This window comes from Rhopalosiphum padi, chromosome 1 (assembly GCF_020882245.1).
Source record: "Rhopalosiphum padi isolate XX-2018 chromosome 1, ASM2088224v1, whole genome shotgun sequence".
NCBI lineage: Eukaryota > Metazoa > Arthropoda > Insecta > Hemiptera > Aphididae > Rhopalosiphum > Rhopalosiphum padi.
Window position 1 is genome coordinate 78,715,357 of NC_083597.1, and position 23,812 is coordinate 78,739,168.

At 27.7% G+C, this 23,812-nt stretch overlaps 2 protein-coding genes across 3 annotated transcripts in view; one reads left to right on the top strand and one right to left on the bottom strand.

Annotated features, from left to right (window-relative positions):
• Positions 1–23,812, top strand: part of LOC132919612 (protein UXT homolog) — a 64,726-nt gene that overhangs the window by 2,505 nt on the left and 38,409 nt on the right. The window contains exon 2 of one of the 2 annotated variants that reach the window (XM_060981349.1): positions 15,744–15,907. The gene's annotated coding sequence lies outside the window, so the exon portion shown is untranslated. Of the gene's footprint in view, positions 1–15,743; positions 15,912–23,812 lie in introns of both variants that reach the window. The other variant, XM_060981341.1, reaches the window with a different exon arrangement.
• Positions 1,166–5,145, bottom strand: LOC132917705 (KICSTOR complex protein kaptin-like). The gene is made up of 9 exons (XM_060978572.1): positions 4,758–5,145; positions 4,619–4,701; positions 3,738–3,905; positions 3,050–3,210; positions 2,811–2,980; positions 2,231–2,327; positions 2,030–2,165; positions 1,794–1,949; positions 1,166–1,366 (listed from the first exon to the last, which is right to left on the bottom strand). Exons 1-9 carry the CDS (start codon positions 4,957–4,959, stop codon positions 1,316–1,318), a joined length of 1,224 nt encoding a protein of 407 aa, XP_060834555.1. The 5' UTR covers positions 4,960–5,145; the 3' UTR covers positions 1,166–1,315.

Here is a 23,812-nt window from a genome sequence, read left to right on the forward strand (position 1 = left end):
TTTTTATCAATATTATGGTAGGTCAATTAAATTTTTCAAAAACATTGCATTAATTATATTAGTAGTATTTAATAGTTGAAGATGGACTAGATTTTTTATTCTATCTATAACCGTGCACTAGAAATTAAAATAGTGTTAATACAGTTTTACTATAATAGGATATGAATAGATTTGTGGTATAAATAGGCAATAGCTTTAAATTAATTTAAATATTTTGGATTTTTTTTTTTCGTATATTAAATATGATAATATACATAAGTTTCAAGTTCTCACCAAAAATATTTATGATTCAAAACAAAATTATTAAAATTCTTTGTTTTAATATCTAATTTAGTACAAATGTTAACTATGATTTTTACAAAAAAAAATGTTATAATTTTTTTTGTTTTAGTATTAAACAACTATGAACAACGTTTTATTAAATTTCAAAATTTAGCTATAAAAAATGAAAATTTTATAATATTTTTACCTAAAAAATAATTTGAAAATTTTTGTATTATTTACAATTTTTTTCAAAATCTGTACTTCAAAATGTTATGAAAAAAAAAAATCTTGCTTTATATCTTTGACAATTTTAAATAGTTAAAATAACAACTTGAAAAAAATAAACTAATCAGATTTCACACTTAATATAATTTGTTCTCAACAATTATTATTTTTAAATTATGTATCATAGAACATGGGATATGTATGGCTTTAGTACTTGAGCGGCATTTCATCCAAGATCTAGTAATTTAAAGGTCTGCTTAAAACGATTTTTGACTATTCCTATAAAAATGTAATAAAAGGATTTCTACCTTCCTATCAAATTATATCTTAGATATTTTTGTTTTATTTAAAATTTTAAAAACATACATTTATAACAGAATCAAAGTGGTGTTTTAATATACTTAATACACATAATAAAAAGAAAATTTAGAAAAATTGTTTAAAATACTTATTAGTTATTTTATTACATAGCGTAAAATGTATAAAATCTAGTCAAGGTACAAATGGAGTTGTTTATATTTTGAAAATATTTTTATTTAATAATACGAAGTTAGTAATTTATATATTATATTAAATATATAAAAACTTATATTCCATAATTTTAATTATTAATTTATGGTGTACATTTATAGCTACCTTGGAAATAATTGTGGTACAAATAAATAACACGGTAATGTGACATTTGTGAATCATTTTTAAATCAAAAATACAATTTAATATATTATCTTTAAATTCATTATACAGGTATCATATATTGACTGTGTAATAAAAATTAAATAACCACCAATTTATAATTTAAGTAATAGCTTCAGTTTTCTTCAACTTTCTATAGTTTTAAACGATTTTTTAGTACTTCAACTATATACCTAGGTTCATGCTGTAACAAAAATAATTAAATACATCATTATACAATAAGTAATGACAAAGGTAACTTATAATTTTTAATTAAAATTAAAAATACATTAATGAATATTAACATATAAAAATAAAGATGACTATATTTCATTCAGTTTAAGGAGACATCTGTATTTTTCATATAAACTATCAGTAACAAGTTTTGGTGGTTAAACCTTGTGTTCTTGTGTACTGAAAAAAGCATAGTTTGGTTTTCTTTCAAGGTATCAATAGGTAAAAATAATAAAATACATTATTTGTTCTCAAGTTTTAACATTAAAATTAATATTTTAATATATTAACAATTTTCATTAGTTAGAATTAATTATTTCAACTATGGTATAAAAAAAAAATCAAAATCAAAGTCCCATGTTCTTATATAATATTATTATTTACAATAGATAACTTACTTTTAAAATATGTATTCCTCTTTCGCTCATTACAACTACATCATTCACTCCTTCGCCAACTATATCTAAATAACAAATTGTATAAACAGAGTCCCTCATATCAAATTGTTGTTGTTCCACCCAATTGTTATTTTCATAGACATAATTTAAAATATACTAAAACAAAAAGTATTACACAATTTTATTATGTATAATTTTAATATTAGATATTTTAATGTATGTTTAATATCAATTACATTTCCGTAAGTTCCAAGTAGTATTTCATTTTTAGAATCAAAATTTACATCTGTGATTAAAGCACATACAATAGCTTGGTGCCTATTACTATCAGTCAACGTAATTGCACTTCTTAAATTATTTTCCAACACATTCCTTAAACAAATATGATACATTTAAAACATAATTTTATTTTATACACCTAAGTTATCAGTACTTGCATATATACAACAGCACTTTCAATTGCACTTCCTACTAGTAAACAGATTTGTTCTTTTTCATTAACAGTATCACAATCTGCTATGAAATCATTTCCGACTGTTATAAATTGTACATAAATAATATTAATAAATGTAGTGAATATTATTTAATAAAGTACAATAGAACCTTGATAGTCAGCACAAAATCAGACCAGGTCTTGTCCAGATTACTCTGGATGTATTTCTAGGGTACTTAATGACCAATACATTTTGTTCCATTAACTTTATTTATTGATTCTGATTAAAAATTTAATTTATTGCAAAATGTTGTTAGAGAGAAAAGAATCTATTTTATTTTTTTTCTTAGTAGTCCTCTTACCTTTAATTTAAAAACAAAAGTGAATAATAGACATAGTATAGCAAGCGTAGAGTGGTGGAGAAAATCCTAAATAACAAAATTGTAATAGATACATTTGATTCATAAGTTTATTGTGTTCTAGGAATCTGGACAAGTTACTATTAATGGATTAATGTGCTTTACAGACTATAGATGAGCTATACTATCAAGGTTCTACTGTAAATATATATTTTTTTAAAGCACCCGAAGGAATATTATCAATGTCAACAGTTTTTTTGTGTATGTTAAACAATTGCATGACTGTTATTGGTGATTCATAACGTTCTGAAAAACAATGTAGTATCTGATTTTTTTCCGAATCTACAATTGAGAACATTGAATATCCTGTTTCACATCCATAATACGACATTCTTCTAAAAACATAAATCATTGAGATAAAATTATTTAATTTGGAAAATTTAATTTAAAAGTTAATGATTTACTTTTTGTAGTTACTAAATGATTTGGTACCAAAACACAGAACAATGGAGTCTTTTGTATCTTCAAATTCACTAAAATAATCCTCAATTTTTTTTTCAACAATTTGTTGTTCATTCTTATAAGCGTGTATTTTTCCATCACTTCCTGATAACAACCACATGCCCTAAATTGTATGAATTTGGTTATTATTTGTTACTTTAGAAGGATTAAAGCTCATAGTAAGTATGTCATTGTTTAATATAAAAATAAAATATTAGATACATGAGTTCACAATAATATATTGCCATATTGGAGAGTCGATAGAGTATAATATCTATAATTTTTTTGCATAAATTCCTGTAACGAAACCATTATTTTATGGGTATACACTAGATAAAGTTAGTTATCTTCAGTCATTAAATCTTCCACAAAATAATCCATTTTGGTGTAAGAAGATTTTTATTTTTGAATTTTAACATGTTTGATGATCATCAAGTATTGCATATTAGTTTTTAACCAATTTAAATCATTAAATCGTTGATGTATTCAATGAAATTGTGAAAAATATTTTTAAATGTATTTTAATTCAACAATACACCACTAGACTTACTAGAGGTTTATAAGTATTTGTCATAAATAACAAAATACTTTAATTCAGTATTGCAACAACTATAAACTTTAAAGTTAAATAAAAATTTTATAGTAATTTACATTTTTTTGTGTTCCCGACATATAAATGGCATGGTTCAATTGAAATGGAACAAAATCCAATTGAAGTGTTTCACAATTTTCCATTATAGCTTCTAATGATGAACCAGGAAATCCTGAGTATATATTTAAGTATGTTTCAGCTGTTTCAGGATCTTCGTTTTCTATAATCTAGAACATAATACATATTAATTACATACACATTTTGTTAATAATGAATTTTAATTTATTACTTAACAATGTAATAATTACAAAATAATTATATAATCACAAGTATTTTAATTTCTAAACTACTAAACTACCTTTTGTGTTTATTAAAGTATTGCATAATATCCTAAAACTTGTATTTTCTGTTTGTCTTTAAATAAAAAAATAAAATAGTTTCTATGCATCTCAAAACCTACACAATTTGTGTATTATAGATATTTAAGTAGTTTTATTTTCTTTCGTATGCAATAAATTCTCAAAACAAATTGTCCAGATAAATATATTTAAATGTTTGATTAATATTATAGAATTTTCCTGATTTTACAAAATGATAATTTTAAACAATATTTTATATATAAAAAGAACATTTTAAAAAAATTACTAGGCAATTGTAAATTTGAATCAAAGATAATCAGTACTAACATTGTGATATGTGATTTGTAAGATGGATGACAATTAAGTACATTATGATAACTCTAAAGGAATTATAATTCAATGATATATATATATATTAAAAGGTTGGGTTAGATATTAAATATATTTTATAAGAAACTTAAAATTTAAGAATAGACCCGAATAAAAATAATACAACTATTTTATAAATTAATTAAACCTTATAGGTTGTATTTGATACCTTTAATAATTAAATTCAAAGTATAATTATAAAAAGTACATACCAATGCATACGTTATTCCGAAAACAAAATCATCAAACTCCTTGCATCTGTTAATGCAGTGTATAGAAATGATTTCAGCATTACCTTTAAAATAGTTCAAACATTGAGGTAGTGAAAATCTTTTTCTGTAGTATACTCACTTGGAATATTAGAAAATTTGAGTTCTACAATATAAGTTTCGACCTTATTGTCTACTATTTTCGACTCCAGAGTGATAATGTCTTTTTTTGAAGCGATCATAACAATCTTTTGGTCTCCGTCGACTTTATGCATTACCGTTGCTGAATAAATATTCGCAGGGCATGATGTGTCGTACACTACCGACTGTACTAATCCATCCATTTTCTTTAATTTTCCTCAAGACTTGTTACACAAATTGTTTGTACTCGTTTTTATAAAATGTATATAAAACGACACGTCTACAGATAAACAGGTCCGACGGCACTCGTTGCGACTTTCGAATGTGCATTTATGGCTTGTGCTATAACGTCAAATGAATGTAAATAACAATATGTATCTAAAATAATTTAATAGTGATAAGTCCCAATTCCACCAGTTGGTTTTTTTTATCACGAATTAAGATACCTAATTTGTGTTTTTATCAATGAATCGTGAGGTAGCGTGATCTATGCATCGTTAAAAAGAATAGTCAACAATGTTCCATAGTACCGAATGGGTCGTATAGAGTGCGCAGTTATAATGTAAATTGCTTAATTTTTACTGTAATATTATTATTAACCTTATTTATAGGTAGTAGGTACCTATATCAGTGGCGGATTTTCAAATTTTTTTTCCTGGGAGTGGTCTTGAAAAATAATATATAAAAATTATATTGATCTGGGGGAGGGTCCAGACTCCATGGAAGCCCTCATTCATTATATTACACAAGCTGTCATTATATTACACGTATAGTCTAATATTTTGTAAATTAATTAGTAATTAATACTTGGTTGATTATAAACAAACATAAAAGTGTAATTGAAAAATAAAATCACTAAAATAACCGATTCAAGCTCATTTTGTATTAGAGATAATCGCGTACGTCATGTATAATATATGTTTAATTTACCCACATAATAATATTATAAACGTTTCATCTTTATATTTGCCAATTGCGTGGCAGTGTATAGACCGATTATTATTATTTAATTATTATCAATACATTATTGAAACTATTGATTATGTTTAGCCCACTTAAAAGCTATGTATATTAAAATTAGGCCTTTAAAAATGTATGTATTATTCGTGTTGTACACAATAGTGTAAGCATTTTATAGTAGACTTGTTTATTAATGTATAATATAATTTTAGCTAAGTATACCTGCTAGTTGTTAGATAAGCAGATATTAAATGTAGTTGCAAATGTCTAATATATTTAATGTTATTAGTTGAATATAGTTAATTGGTATTATTTTATAGTAAAAATAAACTAAAATTTAAGTATATAATTTTTGTTAAATTAAATGGTGGCATTATTATGGTGCATAAATCTTCGAGGTTATTTACGTTTTAACGTCACTTATACAATTTTGATTACAATATAGTATTTAATACCTACAAAAGTTGTACATATTTTATAGATTCTATATAATCTGGGATACTGAAATTTTATACGAGACATGAGTGTGTACATTTTTTTTCTTTTGAAGGGGGATGTAGAACAGTAGTTGCGCATTTCATGAATAGATTTTTGTCACTGTTTTACCACCCCCATTTAGAATCATTTTTTTTTTCGTTTTTGAACTACCGACATCCACCACATGAAGGGGACTGCGTTAGCATTACTTTTCCTCAACATATATACTATTACCCGAATCTTTATAGTCACGTGTGTCTAGTACACCTGCAGAATAAAATACCACCATGTTTTATGATAATTCATAAGGGTACCTTTTTACCAGATTATATTTATAATATTATAATCATGTTGAACTATTGTCGGTAATTGTCATCATTAGAATCACCGTTCTCAAAACATTTTGTTACATTTAATTAAGATATACCTATTTTTATTGTGCGCATATAATACGTGGGTGTATTATTAAAATATCAGTTAACAAATATTGTGAAATTCCGAGGTGGACTACAATGCATAGAGTGACCATACTGTTTTGTACTCATAATTAATAAATTACTAAAAGCTATCCTATAGTAGTTTTCTTCTTATGTTTCATGAAAAGCGTACACCACCCGTAATTTATTTATATATAAATAAATCATTGACAGAATAGAAAGATTGTTTGTACTATATATAACTAAAGTGTTTTTTGACAACAACAAAAATAATCATCACCACAAAACTTTTACAGTTTCGTCGCTCTGCTCGGAAATCGAATTCAATACATTTCACCATTTCGTATAAGCATTGTATGTAAGGTCAAATGATGGAAAACATGTATGTTTAAATGTATAATATTATTTATCATTGCGATTCGAGAAAAATGTTGTGAACATGGTTGAACCTACGAAAATAGGTCGACCACAATATAATTGTATAAACGTCAAATATTATATTTAAAAAAAACTATTTCACAATTACCACAATTTACTTTACATAATTATTTGCGTGTTTTTTCGTGATGTATCCATTAATACATCTAAAACTCTGCAAATCACATTTCTTGATGTTTGTTTGAGTACATAAGGTTACAAGTACTATTATGACAGTTATAAAACATATAAAAACGTGTCTGACGTCTGTCGTCTAAACTTCTTATTTTTTTAATATTTAATTAATTTAAACCTCCCCTTATAGATATTTAAATTGTTTAAATTTTTTTTTAAGTTTATTTATAATATATAATATATATTATTATATATTTTAATAATATGCATTTCATTAAATGTAACACGGCGTACCAGATAGGCATTTTAACTACACTACACCGCTGTCGTGAGTCCTGTTTTCCAGTGTCTTAAATTAATATTTAAATATTTGTAGAACCACTAGAACCAAAATTGTAACTATATATTATTGTGTTTTATTTTTATTACAATAAAAAGTAACAACATGCTCGATTACTACATTTTAGGCGATCGACTATATATGTGGCACGTGCCATATTATATAGACGACAGCATTGACATTAATTAGACACCAACGTAGTCTATATATTATAAGTATACGCAATTATTCACAGATTAAATACCTACTTTTTTCATCGTTGCGTAAACGATCAGTTAAGTACTTAATCACGCGAACAAATATACTAGCTGTATTGTATTTGACTGTACTAGATATATCATTCAAAAAATGCGTAGTCCCGTAGGAATATGCTTGTATTATACTTATTGCTTCGTTATTAATACACGTGTATAATAATTTTTTAGATATTTTATGTAGGTAATCTAATTAAATTTATTAGGATTTAAGTACGTTGTGTAACAGACAATATTATCGTATAATAGGTTTTTAGGTATTTTAAAGTTGAGTTGGTCCTAATGGAACCTTCAAAATTCGGTTAGGATATGTTTTTTTGTAAGCCTGGTACCACAGGTTTCGCATATATGGGTGCTTCACCCTTAGTTGTATAAGATATCCATGGGCTAGTTTAGTCTGGTGTATTTTATTAGTTGATGATTTAGAATAATTTTTCCGTTTCGTTTAAAGTTCAAGTTTTGCCATTTACTAAAGCTGTAATATTTCTATCATAATATGGTTTTTATATTTTATAGTGTTTTTTAAATTAAATAATTGAAATTTGATCTAAAAAGTTTGAGTTTGTGCAGGTTATTTTCGCTATTTGGTATATTTTTCAGCAATTTTATTACCTTTATTATCAAGTTTTTTCATATGAGTGAAATATGTTTTGCCTTGGTTCTGGCTTTGTTTAATTTATTTTATGTAAAAATTGCCATGTCATTGAGTTTGTATTATTTTTTATGCTGTTCATTGTTCTCTAACAGTTGCTTAGGATAACGTAATTATAATATACTTCTCAATATTTAATTTATTGTTTATAAAATATCCATGGTTTCTGCTGTGAAAACTAAGCATTTATTTGATTGTTTATACGCTATATTTTTGTTTTGGGATATTATAGCGATATCCACTCCTTCCTCGCATGTCTTAAAAGCGTCCGTGTATATCTTTTGGAGCTTTCTGTATTCTTCCACTGAGCTGATTGGGTGTATATAAATAAATAAAAAAATTATAAAAGAATTAAGTTTGGTATTTATTTTTTAGGTGCTTACTCGGGGTCGTTTAATAATGTTGTGTTCTCTGTATATTATATTAAAGACGTAAAATGTATTTCCTTTTCTAACGTTTTTATTTGTGTGTGTGTATGTGAAAATATCAGATCTGTGAATTATCGTCTCCGCATACAATATAATAACGATTTCAAAGAGGCGTTGTGATATTTCATCGTAGAATTTTATTAAATATAATAATAGTGACGAACGCAACAAAGTAGTTTGTGAAAAAAATCGTCATCCAGTAAGCCGAACGACAATCGTGTACCTATACAGAAATAGTGAATACTATATGTATTCTATACATAGGAAGTTAGATTTATGTACCTCTGAAATGCTTTTTAAATGAAGTATTATATTAATCATCCTCAAATAAATGGGGAGTATGGTATGTATTTTTTCTTTTTTGTACTGTCGTATTGTGGGAGACAATCGAATGGGTATTATATACGTTTATATATAGCCGACGGGTTTGTCGGTATAATAGAACATTATAATAATATGTAGGACGTATGTAAGTTTTGAGAAAAAAATTTGGATCGCCTTGTCTGGGTTTATTTCTATTACATTTAATCTTCCGCACCCTCTTGGCAGTACGTCGTACTCGTATAGCGACCGACCCCTTTTTCCAGGTCGAAACGCCATGTATATATTTATAAATAGTGTGAACACTTATTTTGCGGTGAATTAAATGCGAAAGCGATCGGGGTAGGGTCGGGCAAACGCAAAGGGGTTTGGTTCCAAAAAGATTTACCCATTTTTTTTTGTTATTATTTTTTTTTCATTTCTACAATCGTTTTTCTCGATTTGGCAATTTTTTGTTCATTACACGTAGGTACTCCGTAAGTCCTTTGAGACAACCTGAAACGTTCAAATTCGTTCAAGCGTTTTGTATATATATATATATATATTACAATTTTAGCATTCAGAGTATAAATGCAAACGATAACTCACGCGTATAATGCTGTTGAACAAATTACTTTTTTTATGACGCCAAACTATAAATATACGTACCATAACCGTCTGAGCCGAATTTCGTTTAATTAAATTTATAAATCTGCGAAGTCAGCACTGATTTTTGCAGATTTATAATGTACTAATATTATGTTTTAGATGTTCAGCGTTTTATTTCAATTAACACTTTAATCGGACAGCGCAAAGCTAAAAAAAATGTCATTCAACCCCTTTAAGAAATTAGAAACTGAACACAGATTTATTTTTAGAAGTGTTTTTTTTTTTTAATTTAACCGGCACATTAGTTTTAAAAAAGATCTTTACTCTTTTTTGGGAGAATCCTATAGTATTGAGAATCGCTTTACAACTATAACGATTTATCATTGCTTTTAGATTTTAAGACATCTGCCTCTTCATTGGCTCGCTCATATCCTGTATTTTACTTTTATAAATAGTTTTTATGTATTTTATAAATATATTTACGGGATCGAAAATGTAATAACAATTCATGTGTTACATATATTTAGGTTTCAAACCTTCGTAGAAGAATATTGTATTGATATACTGAAGCCTATCCATACTTTATTGCGTGTATAGTACGAATTTTAAAATATATAATGACTCTTATAACGAGTATACATTGCAATTTTCATAAAATTGTTTTTAATTTTTGTCTTTCACACACCGAAAGTGTGACAATTATAAAAAAAGTGTGAAGTATGATTTTTATTTTAATAGTGACCGCTTTCATCGTGCGAATATAGATAACCCGTCTAATTTACTTCCGACTACATCATGATAACTGACATTATTTAACTGAAATTTTATAATTTATTGTGAGCAAAATAAATATTTACGCATAATCAGTTTTTTCACGTTTTAAAATTATGTATTTTCAAAGTTAATATCATTACGGTACGTCATATTTAGGGAGGGGATCTGCATTATTAAGCTCATTTAATACCGGGAGAAATATTAAACAAAAAAAAAAGTGATTGGCTTAGCGCTAATCAAAACACGTCGAGGCTTATTATTCATGTAGGGGAAACAGGCGTGGATTAACTAAACAAGACTCTATGGTTTGGTGCATTATTTAAAATTTGTTCCTGACCAAATGTACTATTGATTTAGCCCAAAAGGAGGTATTAAGCTTCTGGGATTAAACATGCACAATGCATTTCAACAAATATTGCGCAACAAAAACGTCCGTTGATCAGATTTAGAAGACTTAAAAAAAATCGGTATACGCTCTACATATTAAACATGTATATAATCATTATAAAATATTGAAATATATTTAAAAACCCCGTTTGTTTCAAATGTTTACAGTACGCCTTATATTTGAGAGTTTTATATAACGCCATTAGTTTTTATAACGGTTATTGTAACAATAGTAAAAAAAAACAATGGATAGGTAGCCGCGTTGTAATAATAGTAGTAATAATCTCCATGTATATATATACATATAGGCATTATACCTATAACTCATTCATGTCCTATTGTAACCCTACACGTATATACAAATCGAGTGTACAGAAATATTGTCACATATTTTATATTATTCTTCTTGTTTTTATTATTTTTTTGTCGCGTGCTTATATTTTGAAATTATATTACATACACTCATATAGATAGTATTCTGAAATAATATTACGTTTTTATCATGTCAAGCGTGTACCTATATAATATTATAATATAGTGCACACCACCTATAATACACGCGTATATTGGTGGTATGCATATTATATTCGTGTACGTATAATAGTGTACAATAGAATTGGTGAATATTTGATTACTCGTTAACCGTACGTGTGTTATAATATTATGTAAAATACATTATTGAATTGTGAAATCCGACTTCTCCCCGATATTTCGATATTAATGTAAACATATATATATTATTATATATAGTATATACATATACACTCTCGCGTATACATTGAATGGTATTGCTGTGTGGCGTATTCAAATATCGGAGTGTGGTTTTATGTATGGTAAAAATTTCGCCAAATAAATCCGAATGCGACTCATATATTAATATTTCTTCGACTTGTATAGTATATATTAGATGCTGTATAATCGCAAACAGACAGACATATAGAGATAGATAGTCGACCCAAACATTTATTCCCTATTCAAATATATATATCGGAAACTTCTGTATAAAACGAGTCGCGCATGTATTTATTTATCCTATCATTTCAGACCATTAGTCTGTATCGTTTCATAAAAGCCATTTAAATTGACTCAGCGTTCCGAAATGTTACGACGTTATACATGGTCATAACGCTGTGATAGAACTCGGTAGTAGCTAGTATACATAATATATTATTATTAATATTTATATTGTCCTGTTTTCATTTATTTATTTCTTATGTGCGTACGCACCATTTGTCAAGTGGTAAAAGGGATATGTAAAAAAAAAAAAATACTAATAACAATAAAAGTGACAATGCAACATCCAATCATGCATGATATATATATATATATGAGTTTAATAATATTATAATATAGTTGCGGGCATTCATCGTATTATATGAACCAAAACGAAGTATAATACTGACCGTTTACAAAACACGACGTGCTAAAATCAAGTGTGAGGATCATTCGGTGATGGTCTGTAATGTTCGGTATGATCGTCTGAATGATCTAGACGTGTGTGATGGTGTATAATATGAGACTATATATACTATTATACACTATAGCTTGTACAATATTATACTTATATGAATAAGTAGTATTATATAAAAGTTTACGAACGACGATATCGAAATCGTCATTACGCGTGGTTTTCCTAAATACCTACATCGGAGTGGTATTTTAAAAATGATGTAGTTCACTGCCACATTGTATACATATTATATTTATTTTATCTCAAAAATGTTTTTGTAGATGTTCGTATTAAACAGTTTGATGATGGTTTATGTAAAAGGTTATTTTACATTATGTGTGGAGCAAAGTAGTGTAGGTACAAATATGGTTTTCTAATGATACGTTTTTTTTTTACTTTATTCGGTTACCACTATTTTACTGTACCTAGATGTATACATATTCGCAGTATAGAATTTTTCTCTTATCTCAAGAAAACCGAGTAGAACGTAAAATAAAAACGGCGAATGAATAAATGAAAATAAATGTTAGTTTTTGACAAAATTTGACCATTTTTAGCTTAGGTAAATATACACGAGTCGCATTGAGTTTATTTTTGATAAATCAACCACTCTTATCAGGTTGTTTATGTTCTAAAAATGCCTCTCCCCCCTTAGATCCTAGAGCTGTTACTGCGATACGCACAGTCCTCAGCACACACTTCGACAGCCGACGAGGATAGACTATAGTGCCTACGGCGATTCCAATAATAACAAGTATACAGTGGTTGCGAATGTGTGTGCGTGCTCAAGCTATATATGGTGTGTACTGTGTAGATAAAATTTGTTTATAATTGAACCGCTAAAGTTTCCAACAAGTTCCGATAACAAAGCGGACTTACGATGTGTTGGTGGGTGCCTGGTAGTCGCTGCGCCTTATATAACGGCATTCGATTCTTATCGCGCACGGCGCATCGCATTTTCTATTGCGGTGTGCGATTTATAGTACCTATATATATACAGTCGTGTAAATAGTGTTTATATAATCGATGATTTTAATGGTCCCTTCGTATGAGTCGGCTTTCAGCTAAGTCATTATGTGTATATATATGCCATTTATAATGTCTACTATATATTTATATCAATTTAATATGTGTTATATCGTGTAATATTTATAGGTATGTATAATCCATGACCCCAACACCATCATAGACTAAATTATAACATACACATTGGCGTGTATCTTCATACCTACTATTTATGTATAAATCGTAAAAAGTATACAACATAATATACTTGAGAACCATATGTTTATATAAATAAAATACAGTCTACTGCTGTTATAAGCAAGCGCAATAAATCAGGTACTTGTGGCGGAGGTGTTGTATATGTGCGTAGATGATGTAGTAACCCTCTGCTCTGACCGTATTTAAGTTATACCTAACTTTGTGTTTTCCAATACGATAATAAGTAATAACTGAGTATGGAATTTGATTAAAATATAACATTATACCTACGTATTCAAAATTTGCATACAAGTATATTACGTTAACTGGTTCAGATATTAAATTAATTACTCAAAACTATCAATAACGGTATGCCTACATTATAGTAAATGAAGGTGCTTAATAATACTAATAATATATTATATTATATTATACTATATATTTTATATAGTATATTCGTGATGTATTATAAAAAATATTTTGAGTGTTAATATTTCTTAATTTATATTTTCTATATAACTATTTTTAGGTTTTAGTTAACTAAAAACGAAGTGTATGGTGTTAACAAACAGAATACAATTTTTGTTATGGTAAATAAAAATGAACGATTTTAATTCGATATGGTCAATTGGTCAATATATAGGTACTTTATCTCGGATAAAGAACAGCCATCAAGTCCATATTTGGCATCTCATGCATCACGCAGAATTTAGTCTTAAGTTATAATCAAATGTCAATATAGGTATAAAAATAAAATCATCCTATGTTGATGATATCAACGTGTACGTTACACTATACTATCGCCGGAAAATAGCTTACGTCCGCTATGCCTAATAATATTATATTATACATATATTTACGAGCTGCGAAACATCAAAAGTTTTTTTTCTGTTCCGTTGTTCTTACGGTTTCGTGTACAGCTAGTGCTTTACGGCCGCGTTGAAATCTAAACCACAGAATGTATGCGCCGTCTCCAAAAATAACATTACTTTCATCTCTTTTAATGTGGTTAAAAACGCTTACACACACACACACACACACATTCGCGTATACGACTTGTCGTCAACAAATAATTATCTTTATATTATATACGCAGCCTGTCCCACGCAGGATGGGCCCCGCGTGTGTGTATATTTATATTTTAACGAGCCAATTTCGAACGTAACCAGTTGATATTAGACTTTTTGGCTAACAGAGAGATTAGCTCTATACTTTTAATAGTGCAATTAATTGGATAAGTTTTATTTTTACGACTGAAACGGGTATAGCGTCGACATTAATCTTTGAGCGAAAAAGATTACGGTTATCCTACTATAAAATGAAACGATTAATTATTTCATGGATTTAATCGAGCTTTTTAGTCCAGAAATAGTTATAAAAAAAATTGTGAAAATAGTAGAAAATAAAAATAAAACAATATTAATTCATTTTTATTATTACAAAATTCAATAAGTTCTTACAAAGTTATAAATTCTGGTATTATATTTTAATTGTTCTTCTAGTTGACTGTTGTATAATTAAAAACGTATTATATTTCCTGAATTTACATTTTTAATGTATTTATTCACAGTGTAATGTCTGAAAAAGAAATTAAAAGTACAATGATGTTTTGTAATGAGGGTATTATATTACTATAATAATAATTATTTTTACTTATACAACACTATACTTATGTATATATATATATATATATATTATGTACAAAATAAAAAAAAAATCTAGGTTTTAATTATTAGGTATTTTATTTCTCGAATTATATAGGTCCTTTTATGGGTCTAATACAAATTAATAATTTATTGTATGTATTAGTATGATACATTATTCAACGAAAAATGTTTTATTTTATGTTTTACTTATATTTATAACAATATGATTTTTTTTTTAAAATAAAGACATTTTACAGTTTTTAATGTCAGCGTTTTAAATGAAATAAACTAGATCTAATATAGGTTATTTATATACCTATAGACGTTTGTAAAACAATGCATAGATTTGCAAATTTTACTTTGTATTTATTATGTTACGAATATAATTCACACTGTGCGCAATATATACACAAATATATATATAATATTGCTGTACTGCTATATGGCTAAATTTAATAATTTTATACAATATATTGATAAATAATAATATTATGTTTTTTGTTTTATTTTTCCCATAGAAAATACACGAACGTACACAATAGACCTACACCATAATAATATACCATATATTATTATATATTCGTCCTAAATAATAAATACTGCAGACCGACATCTACCTACCTGTACTTAGTGTACTTGTATATCGATCGAGACCTGCAGTGATTGTCGAACTATCACGTGTGTAGGTAAGTGAAAAGCGATACTAAAAAAAAATACTTAGCGACTTTATATAATAAAATATTTAAATATGTATAAATAAACAATATTATGGTGTTTACAATGTATATTATTATATTATATAGAAAAAAACGTAGAAGCGTTTATTAATATTAAATATATTTATTATCTTACTCAGCGTATGTGAATTTATGAGTAAGGACCTATATATAATGTAATATTATAATGCCTCTCTACACATAGGTATCCCTATGGCGATTGTCTGTCGATGACAAAACTAGTTCCTTTGTCTCACAAACTGCCGGTTCTCGTATAACGTACCATGTTCTCCCGGCCAATTATAATGACTTCCAGCGGATTATGATGCATCACATGAAAAATAATATGCATTAGACCAGATCTCAAGTGGTACTTTCTCATGTTTCACTGACTTCCCCTTCGGGTATATATACTATGTAATATAAAGGTGGTGTTCACACGAGAAACAAAGCAAACCCCTATTGATTTTTATTTTTTCCTCTCGTAAAGAAATAACATTGTTCGGGTCCTATTAAACGCTGACTTTCACATACACGCCCCCTCGAAATTGACCACACGTACACGTATACGCGTAGGTACCTATATGTTATACGTAACCGTTTTTAGGTCCTTCTCAACAAGGGAGACCCGTTTCAGTAAGTGTCTGATATGTCCATATTATGTTCTATAATACAAACGAGCAAGAAAACTTCACAAACATATACGACTCGAGCATGCTGGCTATACATAAATGGTCAAATGAAATAGAAAACCATAATAATTCAACGTTTCTTCTGGATTTTATTCTCTGACGTTAGACTTAAGATGCGAACTCGCCTTCGTTGTATGTAATGTAGTTGTCGGTATACATATAGGTAATAATATACACAAGTACAATGTATATAAAGTATAAACGCGTACGCGCACGAGATCGGTTCAAACCATTCGAAACGAATTCGACCAACTTTGTTTAAATTACTTGGTGTGGTGCAGAATCAATTCGAATAACTTAGGTCTTAGTTTAACCTCGAGAACGTTTCATCATAAATCTCGCTCGGAAACGTACTCTACAGCGAGCTAGTGTTTTCGGAGTAAGGGGAAGTACATCTGTTTATTTACGTGTTTCCGTGACCGCGTGCTCACTGCAGCATATGTGTGTACTCGGAATTTTGTACAATATAATCAATTTGATTCGACGAGCGTTGTAAAGTTTCACGGACAGAAGTATAGGTTTATTCTAGTCTTATACAAACATACATACACACACATGCATTATATATATATAAATATATATAACAATCATCCAAACGAAAAAAAGTTTGGCTTCCTAATTTCTAAACCGAGTGTGCTTTGCCCCTATCCCGTCGGCCCACGACCCGTATACGCCGCGCCGTTGAATACACGCTTTACGTGAGTTACTTGTAAGATTTCTTCTCGTTGCCTTTTATACATTTCTCCGCCGCCGCCGCCTCATTACCACTGTCCCTCCCATACCCGTCCGTTCTTCGTGGCAGTCGGTAACGGACGCCGCGTGGGGCTTCTGCTGACGTCCGCACATGCACAACAGCGCGAGGGGGTAAATGACCCTGGGCTCTCATTATTATATATATTATTGGGTTAACTATACCACACGAGGAGGAGCCCCCGTATAGTTGCCGAGCCCCAGCTGTAAATTGAATCAAAGCCCCGGGAACCCATATGGCGCGCAGGAAATTAATATTGTTCGTGGAAAAAAAAAAATATAATAATAATAATAATATATATATATATGAATACCTATATACACCGGTCGCGAGTGAATTGTGTTATAATAAAGGACAAGAGTTTTTTTCCCCCGACTCCGCTGTACAGTATTACAGTATATGCTCGCGAGCGCGAGTGCGCGTGTGTATAGATTGTAATTATTTGAACGTGATTTATCTCTATTAGTCTGACGGTGGGAGTCCCGACGACGACGAGAAGAGACCTCTAAATGATTGACGAGACGATTTTCATCATCGCTATTATATTATTATATTGTACACCATCTATACTTACCACCTTGACTAATCCATTGTTTCGTTAAAAATATAATAATAACAGTAATAACGACACAGATATAAATTTAAACGGAATACCTTATGCGGGACGTATACCACGGTAGGTTGGTAAGACACTACATACTTCCGATTTGTGCGCCTCGTGGAAAAACAATAGGCGCCTCGTTCTTATTATTAGTGTCATTGTAATCTGTGGGTCACGTCTTCTCGAACACACAGGTAAACATGAGCCGCGCGATACCTCGAATGCCGTGTTATATAGGTGCATTATAGGTAGGTAGGTCGGTAGGTGTGTGTTGTGTGCGTATGTGTTTATACATTTTACTCCGTGCACCTGAGAAACCACCCAGTCATTTTTCAAGCATTTCCGTCCGAAAATGTTTACATAATATTTTTACGAGCCCGCGAGAAAGGTAAATATTTACCAAGCAACCCAAACACCATTTTTTTTTATTACAAGTCCATTATCCATTTGGTTTTTTCTTTCTTATTTTTTTCTTCTGTGTATATGTGTGTGTTCACGTTTTCTTTATTTAGAATATAAAAATTAAAATATTCTAACCGCACTCTGTTTTATGTATACATGGCGCGCACACAAAGGTTTCGGCAGTGTTTTTTTTTTTTTAGTGAATTTTAAAGCATTAATTATATAAAGGTTTTAGTATGAACTTAAACAGACCGATTTCGGTTGTTTAAAAGTGTTATAATATAATAATAGATATATATTTATATATATTTGCACAATAGTTTTGACTCGGCGTTAAACGAGTGATAGACAATACGTTTAGACGTACGAGTACATTTTCTCTATAAATGTAGAAAAAATCGTGAATTCAATTGAAACACATCGTAGCTGTACATCCATTATTAATAAAGAAGTAACTATATATAGTTAGCATGGCCTTAGTGCTCACGTTCTAGCTGATAGTAATATACAATTTAGATCTCCACGCACATTGTGTCTAAAAATTTGTGTTTCGAGTAAGTTTTTATTATACATTAATGTTTTATATTCATTAATCATTATAACAGATAAAATTATTTTATGAACAAAATCTAAAAAGTATCGTATACCTTACAAATAATGTATATATATATTTAAGAATATTTAAAGTTAGGTTCTCGCTTTTTATTTTATAAAATCCCTTAATGAGTTATACGTCATATACGTTACTATGCTTAAAATATAAGTATAGGTTATAATTTGTTATTGAATGTTTTAAATAAATCATTACCATTCATTGTATGAAAAGTTGTGTTAATAAAATGATACGAATAGTGCACATAACATTTTTACCTCTTTGTTACTAATTCTACAATACTTTGTGTTATTCCACAACACGCATGTGAACAAGTAATTTAAACAAAAAGTTGTTCTCGCCAACTAATTTTTAGTATAAATAAGATAATTAATTATAAATTATAGTTATGGTGCATATTTATGTAGCAGGGCTTTTATTTAAATAACAAAAGTTATTACATTCGTAAAAAAATCTGACTAACATTTTTGGATCCCCTCATTAATAATTCATTTTAATCGTTATATTGTTAGAATGCATTTACTATATCCAAAATTGTAATAATTGTCAACCGTATATTATCTCAGTAAATTATACAGTCAAAACAAATGTTTAAAACTGGTTAATAACACATTTTAAATGAAAGATCGTCTTTTTTACTATGTGCTTGTATACAATATATTTCGTTGTTGTAAACTATAATATTTCTTATGTGTATTTTTGTTAACCTATTTCTGTTAACTTTTTATTTTTTACCGTATATGTACATTATATATAATATACTTAAATTTAAACAATTTAATTGTATAATAAGTACCTATACATGTAAAACATATTAACTAGTAATAAAAAAGATGTACTAATAAAGCAAACAATTTCATATATACAATAAAATACTAATCATGGATTTGAATATATCATGATTTATGATTAATTGTTTAACCGTACAAAAATTCCCATCCTGTAATTAAGAATGTATTACTATTAATATTATATTAATATTTTATCAATTATAGCCTATAGGTAATAAACTAATAACTAATAAAGTAATAAGTAATAACAATGATGCACCTAAATAGGCATTTTATATTACTTAATCCGCTAAAAGCCTACAAGAAAATATTAATTAATCAATTTTAAATTTAATTGTTTTTCTATTCATCTATACTTATTATAATTACTAACCGGGTAAAAAAAAAACGTTGGGAAATATTATATTTTTCCTAAAAAAACTTAGTATCTTTACTCTGAAATAATTAATCAAATACTTACGTAATACTTCCTCGAATTGTATTCGGAGTTCCCATTTATTGTTTTATTACATTTATAAATTAAAAAAAAATATTACAAACGAATAATTAATTATCCATACAGTCAACTAGTGATTATTAATTTTTATTAATTGAGCTGACAATAGCGCGAGTTCAAAAAACTTTAAATATGTTTGACACATTTTACTTACCCATAATATATTTAATTTTAATGTTAAGTTTAACCTTTATTATTACTACACACGCAATTCTTATGTAACCATATTGTCATTCAAATTATTATTATACGCTTATTATTTTTGAACTATAAATTAAAATATAAATCATTAATAATCCTTAAAAAGTATAACTATTTGTATAATAATTTTTATTAAATATACGAGTAGTAAGGTATTTTAAATATACTAAATTGATATTTTATTTAATATCATGGAATAATAAAGATTAAGAATTAAATATATTTAAATTATAGTTACATTTCCAAAGGAAATTGTAAAACACTATTTTAATTGTTATACGGAAAAAAACGGAAGGGAAAAAACCAAAATGATAATATAATCAATATAATATAAATAATAAATAATAATCACAGAATATAATAATATTATACAATCTATTTGTTGTGTTATCATTTTATAACCATCATACGTATTGTAAAACCTATAGTACCTATATAAATTGGAAAAATAAATATAATATAGGTAGTTGTATAATTAATTTATATATAATTTGTATAATATTAATAACACACTAACACAGCAAATAGATTGTATATTATATTTTGTGATGATACTAATAATATATTCTCTGATTATATTATCATTTTGGTTTTTTTTCTTATTGTTTTGTTTTTTCGTTGGTTTCTAAATGATTACATATTTTGTTTGATATTTGTCAATTCTAACAAACAGTAAAATTGTTCTGAATTTTTCGAGATAGAAATAGAAAGCTTATTGAGTGGAGATCCAATTTATATTTAGTTATTATCCTTGTGCAAATTATTTGTCCATTTTGTTACACACGGTTTCTTGAAAATTTTTTACCAAAATATTCATCCAACTGTCATAACTTTGATTTATGACTTATGGGCTTGAAATTCCTCCATCAACTTATTCATCAGGTTATACGTGCGAAGCTAATGAGCGCTCCCGAAAAAAAATTTAGGACAAGTTGTTCGTTGACTGTGGAGCCTCTAAATAGCTTTACCGGTGACTAAGCTGTTTTAATGTAAATTTTTAAACTATCGGTTATCGCTTTTATCTGTTTTGAAACACTGCATTGCAAGTATCCTTGAAGTCTATATACGTAACTGTTGTTCTGATATACCTAAATGTAGACTATTTTATAATGAAGTAAATTGTCGAATTACAATAATATGTTAATGCATATAATGTATCCATAAATATAATTAAAATGAAATTATTGATTTTTGTTTTCGTACATAAATTTATAACATACCGCTAAAAACAACTAAATACAAGTGGTTTTGTACGTAATGTATTATATTATATATACATATTTGGACCAAAAGTTATTCAACGAACGAAGCAATTAGTTATACATATATACACATAATTATTGCGAACAAGCTGTCATTCATCTATATTATATTGGTACGGAATGTAATAACTGAAAATACTAGTTAAGGTTAATGAAAATGACTAATACCATTATGAGCGTGCATTTAGTCGTGGATACTTTTGACATATTTACCCATAGTTTACCACAAGCGTGTAATTTCGTGCGTTTCCCAACAACATAACAACGAAAGATACACATATACATTGCAATGTGTTCATTATAACATGTATACCTATGAATTATATTTCAATGTTCAACTAAAAACTGTCAAATATTTTTGAATTTAACTATGCCCCGATATAAAAGTCCTCGAGTTTTTATAAATGTTTTATGAACAATTGCAGGGTCGATAGTACTTGTAATTAAAACCGTGAACCTTATAAAGTCGATTCATTAAAATATTTATACCAAGTATGGATTGAATTTTATGCGAATATTTTTCAATATGTTAAACAGTTTTATTTTGTAGTCGGGCAACGACATTATATTCACCCCGGGTTATCAGAGACAGATCTATTTTGTTATTCAAATATAAAATAGACTTAATCTAAAGTAACAGAATAATATGTTTTAAATGACGATCGCTATTGTATTAATATTAGATACCTACTTACCCAACTTTGGTAAAACGTGAGTTACGATTAAAATTGATATAATCAATTTTAATAATAAAAAAACATGCTTAAGTAAAATAATATCCAATGATTTAACTGATTCTCTTTTCTGAAAAATTTTGTGTTGAAAACATGTTATTGGTGTCATCGTAACGTTTTCATTGTAAATAACATTGACTGACTGTGTATTTACTTACATTTGAAATTAGAATATGAATTCAAAATCATTGAATAAACTTGTAATTAAAATTAATTACACAAGTATAGGTTGTTGTTCGTATGTTTGGAATTTTGATGTTTTCCTAGAAATGTTTCATATTATGTAAATAACTCTGTAGTTTATAATAATTCAATATTGTTGAGTATAATTTCTTGTATTTGTGATTTATGTTGAATATCAAACAAAACTAATAATGCTTGGATAATTATTTTAAAAATTCATTTTTTTAACACTTACTTGGCTTAAACAATATCTATTTCAGACGAAACACCAATTTGAATTGGCTTAATTTGTGTTCGCCAAGTTTTGGTAAATATAATACATAAATAATATATTATATTATATCATACCCCAAACAACAATTTTTTATATTCCCATATCATAAAACTTTTTGGATATAATGAAACATATCTAATCATAAAATATATTATAGAAAAATCGTAATTAGGTTTTACTAAGCATATAATATACATATATATTATATATATACTATATAATAGGCTATTTTATGCTTTATGCGTGACAAAATTGATACGGAATTATTTTTATAAAAATTTAAATATTCTATATACTGATATTAGATGTTATTAGATCGAAGACTAAAAATATATTATTAATAAAATTCGTACAGTCATAGATAGTATACTCGTATTATATAATCATTGAATTATAATAAATAATCATAGTTAGTTAACGATGCATGAAAACTGTGGGGTTTTTTACTAATTTTATTCCATTAATATTTTAATAAAATTCATATTAAATACATTGGATGTAGGTTTATCATAAATATAAAACAAATAACTGATTTGGTGTTATGTTACCGAAAAAATATCTACTATTATTTATTACTGTAATACAATTTAGTTTTTAGAGTATCGGGATTCGGGCCAAGGTCTGAATTAGGTTTTTCCAAGACTCAAAACTGTATATTTTGAACTCAGAACTTTTGAACGTGTAATAAAAATGTTGAACATATTAAAAAAAAACTTGTTTGAGAAATCAACAACGCAAAATTATTTTACCCGGGTTAATTTTTATGAAAAAAAATGCAAATTTTGATAAAAGTTAATTGATTTTTTTGCCATTATGTTTAAGAATCCGATATATCGTCGGTGTTACCGAGAAAACTATTATGCGTCTTATA